Genomic DNA, 17300 nt, shown 5'->3' with positions numbered 1-17300 from the left:
CAGACAGTACTTTCTGGAATCGGCGGCCTTCGGGAATGCCTATTATCTGGGAAGCTGTGGGGGGGACGCTCGATGTCACCGGCGGGAACTTGGGAACCCGCAAGTCGAGAGTAGACAGAATTTAGTAATTTCGTGTAGTCATACACTTGAGAGTTCCTGGTGGTGGATGCCAACAAAGAGCTCATTTTACTTAGAGCATATTTTTTTTTCTTCCCACTTTCCTCCCCCGACTTCAAGATGGTATAACCCACTTCCGGGTTTCTGTGTCACTGCAGGAAGTCTCGCGATGGCAGGAGGAGGAGGTGAGGCTGGCCAGGCATGGCGGGCTCTTTGGGTGCCGGCCTAGGTGCAGGCGCGCCGTGGGGCTCACGATTGGTGGGCCGGGGTCTCCTCCACCCAGCTCCGCGGGAGTGGGGGCAGCTGTGGCGGGGTGCCCCCCGCGCGCCTCCTTCCTTCGGGGCTTGCCCGGGAGCCCCGGGTCTCGGGTCGGGGCAGCGGGTGCCTTTGCTGGAATCTAGGTGCCAGGAGCTGTCCTCAGCGCTTTAGGGCGAATAATTCACTTGGTGCTTGGTACGATCTTAAAGTGACAGCGGTCCTGGTGTCACGCTGTTCGGGTGGGAATCGCACCACTGCCATTTCCCCTGCTGTGTTTTTGGGGGCAGTGATTTTAATCTCTGTGCCTCAGTTTCCCTGTCTGCAAAAATGGCAATGACATTGTAGCACCTACTTTTCGCAGCTGCTACACGGATTCAGGGAGGACAGTGCCTGGATCTTAGCAAGCTCTGTCTAAGTGTTTGCCCGTTTTGTGGAAATGGCCCGGTAACTTGCTCTACGTTACACAACTGGCTAGTAAGCAAAATGGCACAGCCTTGCTGCCTCGGAAAGCTCTCTCAACCCTAGAGGTACCCGGCCCTCTACCTCCCTACACTGCTTTTTCTTTAGAGCACTGATCATGACTCAATATTTTATGGATTATTTGTGACAGGTTTCCACCCTCCCTGCACCCACCCCAACTGCCAAAGAACACAGACTTACCTTTATTGTATTAGTCCTAGTCTTCATCAGATACTCAAATGCTGGCATGAATGAGTGAGTTAGTTATACTCGTACATGGTTAACCCTGGCCTGAAAGTGGAGAACTGGCTTTGTCACTGGAGGGTTGGTGGTCATTTAACCTCTCCTAATGCGTGGCTCACGTATCCTCAAGACAGTGATGATCCAAGGGCATTTTAGATTTTGGAGTTAGGTCTCAGTTCACTTTAACTTGGTCAAGACAACGTTTTCTTATTCAAAATGGTGAATTCTGCATTTTCTGCTTCCTATTAAAACACCAGGGGAAAAGGGTTTTTCTAGTATCATTAGATTTAACCAAAGGATACAAATGACATTAAACCAGTAGGAGAAAGACTTCCTAAGGACCAAAAAGTATGTTAGAGGGACATGAAGTATATGCTGTAGTTTTTCGACTGGTATATGAATATAAATACACTACAGGCCTCAAACACTGTGACATTTATATATAAACTCCAGTTTAAACACATGTGGCAGGTCACCATTCCAAACAGACTTATTCTTTTTTTCTGGCCCTCTCCCCTTTGCTTGAACTTGGATGAATATCCTGTCTACCTTTTGTGTGTGTGTGTGTGTGTGTGTGTGTGTGTGCGTGCGCGCGCGCGCGCGCGCGCGTGTAAGTCACTACCTCTACCGTTAAGTGACCCAGATCTGTCCCTGGACATTTTTTTCACCCATTATCAGAAATCAGTAATTAGGCAAGTGTGGGGCAACCAAAATTCATCTCTTTGAGATCTTTACTTTCTTCTTTTTTAAAAAAATGTTTATCTCGCCGAAACCGGTTTGGCTCAGTGGTAGAGCTTCGGTCTGTGGACTGAAGGGTCCCAGGTTCGATTCCGGTCAGGGGCATGTACATTGGTTGCGGGCACATCCCCAGTAGCGGGTGTGCAGGAGGCAGCTGGACGATGTTTCTCTCTCATCGACGTTTCTAGCTCTCTATTTCTCTCCCTTCCTCTGTGTAAAAAATCAATAAAATATATTTTTAAAAAAATGTTTATCTCTTCTGCTCATCTGTAGATTGGCATTAAAAAAAATTTTTTTTAAAATTGATTTTAGATAGGCAGGGGGAGAGAGAGAGAATCATTGATTGGCTGCCCTCTGCAGTCTCCACACTAGGGATTGAGTCTGCAATTGGGTATGTTCCCATAACCTCCCCAGGTCAGTGTTCAACCACTGAGCCATGCCAGCTGGGCGAATTTTTTACTTTCAAGGATTGACTCCCTCCAAGTGCTCAACAAAAACAGCTAGTGGCCACTATAGCTCTTCTCTAATGGAGTGGCAGAGTGTAGAAGTCTCTGTCATTTATATCATAATAATCTTATGACTAAATATGTGTCATAGCAACCGGTCATTCTGCTATTCAGTTGCATATTAGCCTTTTATTTATATAGGATATAAAAGCATAAGTGATCATTACAATGGAATGACCAGAATGACTGGTCAATATGATGTGCACTGAGCACTAGAGGGCAGACACTCAGTGTAGGAGCTGTCCCCAGCCTGCAGGCCCCAATCGCCAATGGGGCCTGCCGGCCAACCACCTAGTCCCCCCTGCCCTCTGGCCAGCAGGCCCCAATTGCCTGATCAGGGCCGGACCCCCAGGCTAGGACAGGGAACCGGGGATGGGTGGCGGCAGATGCAGCCCCTTTCTCAGGGGAGCTGAGGGCTGGCTCCCTCCTTGGGGCCAGCAGCCAACCTCCTGGATACCTCCCCCATCCTTCCCCCTGGCCAGCAGGCCCCGATCAGCCTGCCACCTGCCTGCTGTGGTGGTGGTTGGCCCTTCCCCCGGCTGGCAGGCTCTGATAACCTGATTGGGACCTGTTGGCCAACCTTTTGGTTCTTCCCTCCTCCTCCTCCCTGGCCAGCAGGTCCTGATCAAGCAATTGGGGCCAGGCCCGGGGCTTGGATGAGGGACTGGGGATGGGTGGTGGCAGATGCGGGGGGTGAGGGAAGGAGGAGGTGGGGAGGTGGGAGGTAGGGAACCTGATTGGTCCTGATTGCCAGCCAGTCCTAAGGACCCCACCCGTGCATGAGTTTCATGCACGGGCCTCTAGTATGTATGTGTATATATTTATGCCTAAACAAGTGTTTGACTGACCTTTTGACTGGTAGCTATGAAATGCACTGATCACCAGGGGGCTGATGCTCAATGCATAGGCATGGGAACATGGAATAGATTGATGAATCTCAGAAGGAAGAGATTAACCAAAGATCTTATATACATACTAGCGGGCCAGTGCGCGGATTCATGTAACGGTGGGGTCCCTTGGCCTGGCCTGCAGGAGATTGGGCCGGAACTGTCAGTCCAACATTCCCTGAGGGTCCCAGATTGTGAGAGGGCGCAGGCAAGGCCAACTGGGCCTCTAGTTGTCTCTAAAAAGGAATAAAGTGCAGATACATGGTACAACCTAAATAAATCTTAAAAGCATGCTAAGTGGCCGAGACCGGTTTGGCTAAGTGGATAGAGCGTCGGCCTGCAGACTGAGGGGTCCCGGGTTCGATTCCAGTCAAAGGCATGTACGTTGGTTGCGGGCACATCCCCGGTGGAGGGTGTGCGGGGGGCAGCTGATCAATGTTTTTCGTCAATATTTTTAGCTTTCTATCCCTCTCCATTTCTCTCTGTAAAAATATCCATAAAATATATTTTTTAAAAAAAAGCATGCTAAGTGAAAGAGGCCCATCACAAAAGACCACATACTATATGATTTCACTCCTATGAAAGTCCAGAATAGTAGCTGTAGAGACAGAAAGCAGGTTTGTGGTTTCTTAGGGCTAGGGAGTGAGAGGGAGAATAGAGGGTGGTGATTAAAGGTGAAGGGGTTTCTTGTGGTATTGAAAATGTTCTAAAATTGACTGACATGTCTATGAATGCACTGAAAACCTTCGAATTGTACACATTAAATTATATGCTATATGAATTACATCTCAAGAAAGTTGTTAAAAATTACTGATCTCCCCCCCCCCCCATGATGATATTGAAATAATAATAGCAGCTGACTGTCATCACTGCTTGCTCTCAATAGGTGAACCCCAGGAAACACTTAACGAAGAAGGTCATCCAGGATATGCTCTACCTACAAGTCTTGAAGCCAATGGTTTGAAGAAGAACAGATGGGGCTTCTTAATTACTGGGCTTGTTGGTGGGACACTGGTGGCTGTGTATGCTGTGGCCACTCCATTTATAACACCAGCCCTCCGAAAAATTTGCTTGCCTTTTGTACCTGCAACTACAAAGCAGATCGAAAATGTCGTGAAAATGTTGCAAAGCAGAAGAGGACCTCTGGTGGACATTGGCAGTGGCGACGGTCGGATTGTGAGTTATGCTAAGACGTTTTAAGGTTTGGCATCAGAATTGTTAGTATTTCTCTTTCCCATTTCTTATGGGGTTTAAGCAAAACTTGCTAAACCTGACAGTTTAATAAAGTGGTCATTTCATTTTGTGTTTGTTTGGCTGAACTATCAAACCCTTCAGCATGAATTTGGAATGTCATTTTCTCAGGTTTATTTATTTATTATTTTAAAGAAGAAAGTTCTCTGTAGATATGCCAGGTAAAAAAGAACCAGTAATTGGTAATTATGAAAGCAAGTGCCTGTTAAGAAACGGGCCAATAGAGGTGGCATAACTAGAAGGAACATGGAGTTTCACATTTTGCATTATAAATGTTTGCTTCTGCACTTACCTATACTTACACGTGTATAATTCCTATGGGGTAACATAGAGTTAAAATAACCCTCACTTTTTGAAAGGGAAAGATCAGCCTTTTACTGACCTCAATCCCTGCCCTCCACTCCCCCCCCCCCCCATCCCCATGGGAAGCTGTTTAACTTACCCAAGGCCACGGATTGGCAAACAGGTGTCCCAAATCAAGCTCCTCCATGGACAAGGCAGTGCCTAAGGATTTAGGCCTCTATTCAGTGGTGAGCTGAAAAGTGAGGGGGCAGTAGTCAAGGCTGGTATTCTGGAAACATTCAATGTGGAGACGAGCAGGCCACGATGCTTTCACTAGCCCCTGACCACAGAGGCCCTGCAGTTCCATCGTGGTGACCTGGAATAATCAGGAAGAGGTTAGAAAGTGCCTTGTGATTTTAGGAAATGAGATGTAGATGTTAATCAGAAGGACATTTTAAAATCCAGATTTGAATGCTTTACATATGGGAATAGTATCTTTATTGTTTCTCAGAAAATGGTCTGTCTTTTAATGGTGTCTTGAACAAAGGAGGTGCATTTTGATTTGTCTTTTTTATGATTATAAACCATAAACAAAATATTCATATAATTTTCCCAGGTAAGTTATTTTTCTTTTTAAAATTTATTTTTATAATGTATGAATTTTTATTGTTGACAGTATTACTGCCATCTCTACCCACCTCTGCCCAGCCCTTACCCATTCCCTCAGATCTTCACTTCCCTGTTGTCTGTGTTTGGGGGATGTTTTTCTTTTTCTCTTGAATAAATACTGGCCTCTTTCTGCAGGTGATAGCAGCAGCAAAGGAAGGATTCACAGCTGTTGGCTATGAATTAAACCCATGGCTAGTTTGGTACTCCAGATACCGTGCATGGCGAGAAGGGGTACAGCACTTGGCCAAATTTTATATTTCAGATTTGTGGAAGGTATGTATGGCAGAGAGCAGTCCTAGGAAACTCAAACCGAAACTTTCTAATTCATAACTAGTATTTCAACTGAAAAAATGTTTAAAAAAATAATGAAAATACAGGTGTGTATTTTAGCATAAAGAAATATGAACCCCTTTTAAATGGATAGATTTGCAAATTGACTACTTTAGAGTATAAGCTTAAGATTTATGACAGGATAGATAATGTGTATTCCAAGAACTTGCTCAATTAAAAAAAGTCCTTATTTCTATTCATTACAGAATGAGATTCTTAAAATATAATTTGGAAATCTAATAAATTATAACATAGGCATTCACTTATTGATGTTGTTCTTGGTGAATGATAGACTTTCTTGTGTGTGTGTGTGTGTGTGTGTGTGTAGAGAGAGGTGCAAAGAAAAGAATCTACTAGCTGTGCTCTTATGGATCATCCTGGTCTTTATAAAGTACAAGATACTTCCAAGTTTATTTGTACTCTAAAAAAATTCCCCTGTAATTTTGTTTTAGGAATGCTCCATAAAATTCTCTTTCTTGAATAAGAATTTTCCTTTGTAATGGTGTCATCAGTAGCCTATAAAAATTTACTTGAGTGTTTGCTTGCCTTTTTTTATACCATATACACATAAATGATCTCTCGGTAGAGTAAATAAGACTTTTATAGGGCAATAAGAGTTTTGACTGGCAAAGCACTTTTCCCCCTAGCTTTCCAACTAAAGACTACTTTATTGCTTTTTTTCACTTAGTATTTTAGAGAAGAGGATTGGGACTAGAATTTTAAGGATGGTTCAACATAAAAAACCAGTGGTCTGAGATCCCTTGAGTTCTTGCAAAGCTACTCTGGTGTAGAGTAGAGTAGGAAAGTGTGGAACAGGGGCACAGAGGGCCCAGGGCCAACTGGCTCAGCCACCAGCTGGTCATTGGTGAGTCACCAGCCTTTCTGACGGAGGACAGCTGACCCCTGGGGCAGGCCCTTCATGGAGTTGCTGAGAGGAGGAGATGGCTCATGGGGAAGCATTTGGAAAACTGATGGATTGAACTAAAATGCACAAAAGTGTGTACATGGTAGTTTTTCCATTGTGAAATGTAAAAGGGGGCCACTCTGTGAAAACCTATTATTTGGTGAAATGTAAAGTTGCTACTCACCTTGAAACAAAAGTTAAGCTGGGTGTTAGGCTTTTAAAAATTAATCTATGAATTGTTTTCTCTCTGTTAGGTTACTTTTTCACAGTACTCAAACGTCGTTATTTTTGGGGTGCCCCAGATGGTGAGTATGCACTCTCCTGTCCCATGTATGTTTGGTTTTGGGTCATGAAGGCCCTGACAGCTGTGACAGACCACCTTGCTATGGCCTGCTCACCCAAATGCACGATGACTGCCTCCCAGATGGTCTGAGGGGACACTGGGTTCCAGTTTATTGGTTAAAAGGTTAATTGTAAAAGAGTCAGTGTTATTTTTAAACTCTTGCTTCAGATAAAATCTCAATTATCCATCTAAGCCCTAAAAATTCCAGTCTAAAAACTGCTTTATGGCGTGCAGCATCTAATGTGGCTGGAGATTTTCACGGTTGCTCACTTCCATCCAGCTGAAATCACTCGGGAAAGTTAATGGGATGTTCCCTTTGAGTTGATCACCTCTCTGATTTTGCACTCAGATAATTTTCAGGGCTGATGAGCGCTGACTAGTTTCAATTGACCTCAGATGACTGATTCCTTCTGAGCTTTGATTATCTACTTTCAAAAGTGAAAGTACTGCAGCATTGCACTGAAAATGGCCCTAAATTTAGCCTTTGGAAAGATGACCAGGACGGGATGCGTTTGTTGTAATTGTTGGTTTACAGACCATGGAAAGAAATCCCGGTACACTTTTCAAAGTCTGTAATTGTAGCCATAATAGTCTTGGTGAAATTGGATGTTTCCTGAAATACACTATAAAACTGATATAGTTTTCCGTTAAAAGAACTGGAGATTTTTTTCCTTTTGGTGTTTTTTAATTTTTTTATTTACATCTTAATTGTACAAGAAGTTTTAATGCTTAAGAAATTTATCCTCACCACTAGAACCTTTAGTGCAATGCCATTTTCGTTTTGTGTGTGTGTGTTTGCCATTTTCTTTTATTTTTTGAAGTCGATTTAGAAGGGTTTTATTGTATATTCTTTTTTTAAAAAATATTTTATTGATTTTTTTACAGAGAGAAAGAGAGAGGGATAGAAAGTTAGAAACACCTATGAAAGAGAATCATCGATCAGCTGCCTCTTGCACACCCCCTACTGGGGATGTGCCTGCAAACCAAGGTACATGCCCTTGACCGGAATCGAACCTGGGACCTTTCAGTCTGCAGGCCGATGCTCTATCCACTGAGCCAAACCGGTATCGGCTTGTATATTCTTGAAAGCAACAGAATTCTATTTTGTTTGTAAATTTTCGGCAAACCTACATGTAGCTGAAACCTGGGTGTCTACAGGTTTGTTATAGAAAGGAAAAGAGGTAGAAGGGCATGATCCTTGGCCATTAAAAACAGCAAACCAAAACTATTCAGGACCATAGAATTGCTATGGAATTTGATATTTACTAGTTACGATGTTTGGGCAGTCCTTCAGAATAATTAGCATTTGGAGACAAATAACTTTAATTTGCAATACAAGCTTTCCAAAAATAGAAATTGATATTTATTCGGCTTCCATGCGGTGTGGAGAGGCTGATGATGGCCTGAGATGTGGACTTAGGAAGCCATAGCCGCTGTGTCCCTGTAGGGGGCAGCAGTGGCCTTTGGTAGTCACTGTCACGGCATCACCTGTGGGCTTCTCTGACATATTTGAAGTATGGTCAGTTTTTGGAGCTGTCCACTCAGGGGAAATAAGAGTCCTATTATTTTGATGAATGCTTCTGCAATTACTGTCCTTTCTTCTGTACTCAGAGACGTTCTTAGTAAGGAACTTGTAGTATTGCACTCTTCCCAAGAAAATTGGGAGCAGCTGAAATGCAGGCAGCACCCACACTCCTGGAATGGCAGAAACTCGGCCACCTAGCAGGTTTTCATGAAGGTGCATCAATCACAGGTGCAGAGGGCCCAGGTGGCATCTGTGGGCCTGGAGGCCCAATTTCAGGAGTGGAGGCCCCGCTTTCCGCCCTTATCCAGCTTTGCTTACTACGTGGAGGATGGAGGGAGAGGGCTGGCTGGGGAGCCTGGGGCCAGGTCTGCCCTCAGTGAAGCGAGTCCTGAAAAGTCCTTTTATCTACCTGGGTCTTATCGTTCACTCTCCTATTAAAGTGCATTTCCCTTCCCCGAGCACTGGTCAGTATTCTGGTCATGCCCCGGTGGCTCCACACAGCCAGTGTGGCGTGAAATGTTTCCTGGGGCAGCTGAAGCACACACAGGTCAGGAGGGAGCCAGGAGGACCCTTAGGGAACTTCGGAAGTAGAAACCCCAGTGTTATAAATCCTCAGCCTGCTTCTGAAAGCAGACTGATTATTCCCAGCAGCGCTTCGCAGTTGTAGCCCGAAATTAGCGGAGCTCTAACATTTCAACACTGGTGTGCGTCTGAATTATGGGAGTGAAGAATCCCATTGGACCTGGTAAATCCTGCAGTAGGCTGTAAATTGCCACATTTAAGACTGGCTTATCCACCAAGAGAATCTTTTGAAAATGTGGAACAGATCATGCGTATCCTTGTTTAAAACCCTTGTGTGGCTTCCTGCTGCTTAAAAGCGGTGAGGATAAGGCCTAAACCCTTCGCGTGGCCCTGAGGCCTGGCCCAGAGTGGCCCCAGCTTCCCTCAGCTGCCTGTGCCAAGCCCCCGTTTTCCTCTCGGGCCCTGGGCCCCGCTGTCTGTGGGGCTCTGTCTTTCCTCTGATTCCAGTCCCCCAGCTCTGGGCCTAGTTGATGAACACCTGTTGACCACTTGTGGTCCAGTGTCTTTTCCACTGAGAATGGTCCCTGATCACCCCATGGCCCGAGCTCCAGCGCCCTCTATTTTTCACTCGTACAGTGCCTGTTCCCCTCTCTTTACGTGAGTCATTGCACATTTCCCATGTGATGGCTCTGGCAGCGTTTGCAGTGGGCACTGTACTACCGGCTCGAAAGGAGGCTGGCCTGTCTTTGCTGCTGGTCCTCCAGCATGGCAGCACCCAGCAGAGAGTAATCACCCAGCCAGAAGCATTTGTTAAATGAATGAGTAAATATGGCATAAATACCCATTGAGTACACTTCTCCCAGTGGGCTATTCAATTTCATAACTTCAAAGAATGACTAATTTAATTTTAGTTGTGAATCCCGTTTTGAATTGATGAATGAAAATATCAGTGTGTTCTGATGAAGAAAAATCATTCATGACTGAATTATTCTTCATTCATTCATTTGACCAGTATTTATTCAGGGCCCACAGGTGCTAATATGCTAGTGGGAGAGCAGAGATTGGGATGCTTATATAAAATATATCGAGCTACAGAAGGGGATATGTGCTGGGGGGCAAGCTAAAGCAGAAGAGGGATGGGGCAGAGACAATGTTCCTGAAAAGAGGACATGTGGAGGCGAGGGAGGGAGCTGTGCGTCTGTCCGGAAGAAGGGAATAGCATTTCATACAGGAACAGCCACTTTGGGGAAGCTGGGATGTGTGTGCCTGTTGGGTTGTAGGAGCTTCAGGGAGGCAGGTATGGCAGAGGCAGGGTGAGTGAGGGAAGCTGGGGAGAGGTGAGATCAGAAAAAATAGAGCTGGGATGGGAAGAACCCTGGGCCCTTGAAGGGTGGGAGCCATCGTGGGTTTGAGCAGAGCTGTGGAGGATCAGAATGGACTGGGGCTGAAAAGGATCACAGGCTGCCCTGGGTGAGAAAGAGCAGTCAAGGTCGGTGCCCAGGTTTTTGGCCTGAGCAACTGGAAGTTTGGGGCTGACATTAGTGAGCTGGGAAAGGTGCAGGAGGAGTGGCATGGAGGATCGGAATTCCGGGTGGCATGTGATGTGTGGGGGAATTTCAGCCTGGTAGTGGTGGGTAGAGGGGTCTGGGGCTCAGGAGGGAGGGCTGGAGATCAGGTTTTTAGGCTTCAGCAGCCAGAGGGAGTTGAAGCAGAGGAGTGGCTGAGGTCACTCAGTGAAGAGGCAGAGCCATCCAAGGCCTGAGCCCTGGCTGGCCTCTGACAGGTGAGGGGACCTCAGCAAAGGACTGGCAAGGAGGGGTGGGAGGGGTCGGAGGTTGGAAGTGAGGGTGGGGCTGTCCCCTGGGAGGCAAGTGAAGCCAGTGAAGAGGGGAAGAGGGGTGACGAGGGGCTCCAAGCTGCCTGTGGCCGTGCTAATTTGTCTGATAGGCCTTTGCGCTGGTTTCAACTTATGTTTAAAGTTTTGAAGATGTAATTAGACTAGAATATGATGAGTTCGTGTCACTTTGAAGCCTATAATTGTATGAATAAGTTTGAATTTCATTAGACATACATGACATATCACTGCTTCTCTTTGTGTGTGATATCAAGACCCTGATTTGTTGCATATTTATGTGTAATTTAGTCAGTTAATTTCTTATGATTGAAATAGCTCCTTTTCATTTTTAGGTTTATCTTGACTTAGCATATGACATTTGGAAATAAAAGAGAAAAGAATAATGATAATGTGAATACGTTTACAATTATCCTTTTTATGAACAAAATTACCATAAGAAACCCCTGATATTTTGAGAAAAGATTCTTTGCTTATTTAATTTTTCCCACAAGGAACAAAACTTTATTTTTTTTTTTAAACTCACTTTTTCCTGGCTGTTAAAAGAATAGAAATATTTCATCCTTAATGGAACTTATTCTTTGTTATCTTGGTATTGATGCTAATGAAGAATTAAATTCTGGCTCACGTAGCCATACATCATGTAGAGGAGTTTTTCCAAGCTATAAAACCTTCATAGAAGTAGTGTCAATTTTTTTGTCTCTACTTACTTTAGAACTTGATTTCTAAATACCATTTCCCACTCAGAGGAACCAGGAGTGTTTGAGAAATGGCTGATCCCAAGACTGAGGAAGGGAAGATACAAAAGCCCAGAACATTTTTGTTGAGCCCGAATATAAGGAAGTGCTCAAGATATTAAATGGGGCATCTCCAAAAGAAAGAACAGCCAAACTGGGATGATTTGAGCACTAGAATAAACAGGACAGTAGTGGATTATCATGCATTGAATGAAATAATCTGGTTCATCTTACAGTGATAGCTAGCTAGGTAGAAAGAGAGAAGGGAAAGCTGTTTCTTGCAGTAGAAAGTAGAATTTCATCTAGAAGAAATGATGTAATTAGCAAATCCATACTTTGCGACCATTATAGCAAAAATTGGCTCAGGCCAGAATCATCAGTGAATAGTGTGTGGTCAGCTTGATGAATAATAGAATATGTACGTCCACTCACGGTATTTCCCCACAAATTACTCATTATAGAGGAAAAATAGTGACCACTCTGTGAGGCCAGCTGGGAGAGAGTATGCTGCCTGCCCAGCTTCCGTGTGGCACTGCTGGGAAGACCCAGAGGCCCATGCTGTGCCCCAGCCTGTGGCGTCTGGCCACACTCACCACATCTCTGCATGGGGACTCAGGCGCTGTGACTCAGGCGGAGGGGGGCACGTGAGGGCCTGGGGATCCAGGTGCTACCTAAGGTCTATCTTGGGCCCAGAGGTCAGCTGGGACCTGCCCTTCCATACCAGATGCTTATGCTTCAATGGCCGGCCAAGCTAGGGCCTGCACCTGTGCACAAATTTTGTGCACTGGGCCTCTAGTCAAGGAATAAAGGAGCATGTGTATGCAACCTATTCTCCATTTAGGAGACATGTTTATGGAGAGGAAAAGAGGGCAAATCAGATAAAGCAAATATGACAAGTTGTTCTTGCAACTTTTCTGTAAATTTGAAATTATTTCAAAATAAATTAAAAGGATAGTGAAAAAATATTCTCCAGAGGTGAAGGTGATAATCTGTTTTTAGGACCTAAAGATAAACTTTAATTTGCTGATATAATTACAATGTTATTATTTTTAGCAAACAATAAAATGCTTTCTCCATAGGTAGATTGGCAATAAAATGATAAGAGAATTTTACAGTTTATTTGTTATGTTGACTATCAAGAAATCAATTATAAGTATATATTTTTAAAAAGGTATGAGATGTTTTATTATATTTCAAGTTGGTAGAATGTGTATTTTTTATAGTCTTATAATTCTATATTTCCTTGAGTCTAGATGCTATTGATTTTAAGGTGCTTTTTTGCTATTGAGAAAGAAAAAATATTGCCAATTATAATTCTAAGACAATGTCAATGGTAAGTTGTTAAAAATGTGGAAAAATAGATTAAATAGTTGAGACAGAGTAGATTGAAATGTTTAGTTTAATAAATCTGCTTTCATTTTAATTATTGCCACATTGTGATTTTAGTTAGAAAATGAGAAATCTGTGATACCTATCTGCTAAAAATGGCATATTTTATAATTGATACTAGAAGATGTCTTTACAACTGTTATCAATAAGACTTTTTTTTTTTTTTCTGATGGATTGTTTGATAATGTACTTCTGCCCTGAAGTGATCTTTATTACAATTAGAAGTTTTGCATGGGTATTTTCAGGGACTCAAATACAGAGGAGATTTGAGAATCAATAGTGACTGCTGTTCTCCACAGATGCTGCAGTTGGAGAAGAAACTTGAGCTTGAACTTGAGAGGGATGCTAGAGTCATCGCTTGCCGGTTCCCTTTCCCACATTGGACCCCAGCCCAGGTCACCGGAGAGGGGATAGACACTGTGTGGGTTTATGACATGAATACGTTTAGAGGGAAAGAGGAGAGGCCCTGAAGATCGATGCATTTCCAGTCGATCATTCGAATATAAAATTTATTGAGAGCCTTTTTCTGTAGTGTTGGTGGTCTTTGATTTTATAGAGACAGCTGTGTGTTTAGCGAAGAGTATATTTTTGTTTGGCATGAGAAATTATTATTTCTTCCCATAATTTTTTGAAGAAAACAAACAAGTTAAGAATAGCAGGTATATTTAAAGTTCCCTTTCATGGTATATTTAAAAAAAATGTGCTTACAGCTTTTCATGCACTTGGATGTGTGAAAATATGTGTAAGTGATAGATGTTGATGGGTGGGAAAGATATGGATAGCTCTTCACATGATAAAGAATATGATTTAATGCCACAGATGAGAGGAAACAATTTTAAAGAGGTATGTATTAGTAAATGTTTGCAATTTCCTATAACTTTACTCATACCCAAGATTTGTTTTTCTTCTTTATACATCATGACAAAATTAATTTTACAAGGGATTTATAAAGGCATTTATATTTTATAACATTTATTAGGAATACTTTGTTCCTAGGCTAGTAGATGACTGTATTTTATTGAATCTAAGATGTATATGTATGTGTATACATATTTTAATGTTTCTGAAATTGAGAGCTTTCTTCCAACAGATGGTGTTTTATAGCTGTGATGGGCAGCATTGTACCTAGTCAGCTATCATTGGTAGATCTCAGAGTTGATGAAATAGGGTGTTCAGAGAAGATACATGATGCAGTGGAGTGGTTGGCAATGATTTAATAGTAAAGTATGTGGTCATGAACTTTGGAGGGAGCCGGACCTGGGTTCAGATCCTTGCTGGACTCTCAGCAGGAGGCCTTGGACAGTGGCTTACACTCTCAGTCTTGGTTTCCTGAGTATCCTTATCATCTATAATAATAAAAGCATAATATGCTAATTAGTCCGGATGTCCTTCCTTCTGGACAAAGCCACAGCGGGTGGGCGGGGGCCGCAGCAGAGGCGGCAGAGGCCCGCGGCCGGGTCGGCTGGGGGCTGGGGCCAAGGCCCTTGCATGACTTTCATGAATCGGGCCTCTAGTTGGTATAATGGTGTACTGAACAGAGGGACCAATTTGTAAGACTCATGGCATAAAGTCTTTGGTCTGTACATAGTATTATTAATTTAGATGCTAATGAAAAGCTTATTCACAGAAGGTGCAGATTATTTCTGCTACTCACTCTTTTATTTTATGAAAGCAGCCATTTATTTAACATTTCTCATTTATGAGGAGAGGCTTGACCGATTTAGATAAAGATAAGTTAAGGAACATCTTTGAATTTGAGTAGACAGGCTTCATGTATCTGAAAAATTAATATCAAATAGTGGCTCAGCTAATCTCTGCTTATCACAGAAAATAATTGAACTCCCAGCCATACAGCTTGTAACCTAAGTACCAAACTGTCTTAGAGATCTGACAAAGTGAGATGGTTTGTGTCTTTACTAAAATGATAAAAATGTGATCAATTTGATAATTATTATTTAAACGAGAAGCAACTAGGGACTCATTAATTAATTCAGCAAATATTATTGAGTGCCTCCTGTGTAATCAGCTTTTCCATTCAATGGTGAATGGACAGGCAAGGCCTCTAATCTTACGGAATTTATATTCTGGAAGCGGGGAGACAAAGAAATAGGTGAGTAAATGTTAGAGTGTATGAATGACAGCAACCATGTTTGATGTCAAAAATAGGGTTCAAAAACAAACTGATGAATAAAATAGATTCAGAGGTATAGAAACATGGAACAGATTGACTAATATCAGAGGGAAGGGGAAGGGTGGGAAGGGTGAGAAGAGATTAACCAAAAATCTTATATGCCTATATGTATTACCTATGGACACAGACCAGAGGGTGGTGAAGGCCTGGGGTGGGAACCAGGTGGAGGGGGATAAAAGGGGGACAAAGAGGGGCACCTGTAATAACCTTAACAATAAAGATTTAAAAATAGTAAGTGAAAAGGGAAAATATGGGGTTCAAAAATCAGCAGATTGAAATCAGGGATAAGTACTAATCTGGTAAAATATGAAGTTAAAATACAAACAAAAGTAGAAATAAGCTTCGGGCTGATGCTGCCTGACCCGAGCCCTGTGAACAGAGGCCTGCAGAGCCCAGCCACACTCGGGTCCATGACTTGAGCTCATTCACATCTGAACACGTCTTTCTCCAAAATCATGACCCCAGGATCGTTACCTAGGTGTGCCAGGAGACCCTCGGCCAGACTGGCACTCAGATTCCTTGAAATGCTTAGCTCCCCATGTGCACGCGAAACCAAGTTTAAAAGATGTAAGAAATGAGGTTCTTCTACATAAACTTTTTACCATTGCTGAGTGACTGGCATACACCATATCAAGTTATAACCAAACAGAATAGAAAAAAAAAAAGGAAGATTTCGGACATTTAAACCACATATCTGGGTACTACTCTACCAAAGTACCTTCTCGGATGGCCAAATGTCTGAAAGACCTGCTATAAAGAAATAGATGTTCTCAGGTCCCGGAGTCTTCTAAGCTTGTGCTACAACCCCAGTTTCCTAGCTTGGGCCCGGCTTAGTGCATTCCAGGAAAGACCTCTAAGTCATTACTGTGTAGACTATAGGAGTCTACTTAAGTCTCAACAGTCAAATAAGAAGCACATAGCGCCAAGACTGGTTTGGCTCAGTGGGTAGAGCATCAGCCTGTGGACTGAAGGGTCCCAGGTTTGATTCTGGTCAAGGGCATATACCTTGGTTGCAGGCACATCCCCAGTAAGGGGTGTGCAGGAAGCAGCTGATTGATGTTTCTAACTATCTCTCTCCCTCTCTGTAAAAAAAAAATCAATAAAATATATATTTAAAACAAAACAAAACACATAGCTTTGTCGTGTGGTGTGTCTTTTGCTCTTGGGGCCACAGTGTGCCCCGCTCTTCATTAACACGTTGATGTCATGTGGGCCACAGTGGCAGTGTCTGCAGGCCTCTGACCCAGGCCACTTGTCCTGGAGCAGGGGATGCCAGCGGGCCTGCCAGAGACGTGCAGACACTGCTCCCTCCTACCCAACAGTCACCGCCCCTCTTCCTTAGTAAGGGAATCCCCAGATTTCAGGGGTCAGGCCTCAGGGCATTCAGGGATGACTGGCCCTATCGGTTGTTTGGTCCTATCTCTTGGGCCTCAGAGTGGGTGGTGTGGCATGTGACTCAGTTCCTGCCAGTGAGGGTTGAGGGACATCTGCTGGGAGCTTTGGGAAAGGTGTTGCTGACTGAAGGAGCAGTAACACCTGAAGCTGTGGCAGCCACTTTGCAACCACAGGGAAGAGTGCAAGTGAATGCCAAGGAGCGGAGGCTGGTGGTGCAGAAAGATGGAAAGACTCTATGTGTGTGATGATGCCACTGAGTTCCTGGACTGACCTGAAATCTCTGACTTTAAGACATCTTGTAAGTGGTGTAATAAACATGTTTTAAAGCTTCTTTGACTTGGGTGTTGTGTTATTTGCCCCACGCAGTGGTGGGAGGGTGTGAGGCTGTGCTGGCCGAGGCCCCTGTGAGCCCAAGCTCCCTGCCTGGAGAGCACTAGGGAGATAGCACCTGTTGGCCGGGTCTGAGGTGCATCTGGAGTGTGTGAGACACAGAGAGCTCTGGGGGTGGGGACATTTGGAAGTTAATGTCCCAGAGTAGCTCCAGAGTGGTGTTTGGGGAATTGTATCAAGTCAAGAGGGCTGTGAACTCGGACCTGGCCTTCACAGTTGGCACAGTCATCCCCGGAGGGCATCCTGTTCTTGAAGATGTGGGCAGGGGTGAGGAATAGCAGGGCCTCAGCTGTATGCCTGCACCCAGGGAGT

The 17300-nt window shown here is 43.8% G+C and overlaps 1 protein-coding gene across 1 annotated transcript; it reads left to right on the top strand.

The window, feature by feature from the left end:
- Nucleotides 1–280: 280 nt before the first annotated feature.
- Nucleotides 281–13535, top strand: ATPSCKMT (ATP synthase c subunit lysine N-methyltransferase). Its single transcript, XM_045571290.1, has 5 exons — nucleotides 281–303; nucleotides 4093–4384; nucleotides 5546–5683; nucleotides 6899–6949; nucleotides 13312–13535. The coding sequence occupies exons 1-5, from the start codon at nucleotides 287–289 to the stop codon at nucleotides 13480–13482; spliced, it is 669 nt and encodes a 222-aa protein (XP_045427246.1). The 5' UTR covers nucleotides 281–286; the 3' UTR covers nucleotides 13483–13535.
- The last annotated feature ends 3765 nt before the right edge of the window (nucleotides 13536–17300 follow it).

Source organism: Pipistrellus kuhlii, unplaced genomic scaffold, assembly GCF_014108245.1.
Source record: "Pipistrellus kuhlii isolate mPipKuh1 unplaced genomic scaffold, mPipKuh1.p scaffold_m20_p_4, whole genome shotgun sequence".
In the NCBI taxonomy this organism is placed as follows: Eukaryota; Metazoa; Chordata; class Mammalia; order Chiroptera; family Vespertilionidae; genus Pipistrellus; species Pipistrellus kuhlii.
This window is presented reverse-complemented; position numbering and strand designations above follow the sequence as displayed.

Bases quoted from the DNA above. Each gene is read 5' to 3' on its own strand.
- ATPSCKMT (XM_045571290.1), top strand. The intron at 4,385-5,545 runs GTGAGTTATGCT...CTCTTTCTGCAG, and splicing joins GCAGTGGCGACGGTCGGATT to GTGATAGCAGCAGCAAAGGA. The intron at 6,950-13,311 runs GTGAGTATGCAC...TGTTCTCCACAG, and splicing joins TTTTTGGGGTGCCCCAGATG to ATGCTGCAGTTGGAGAAGAA.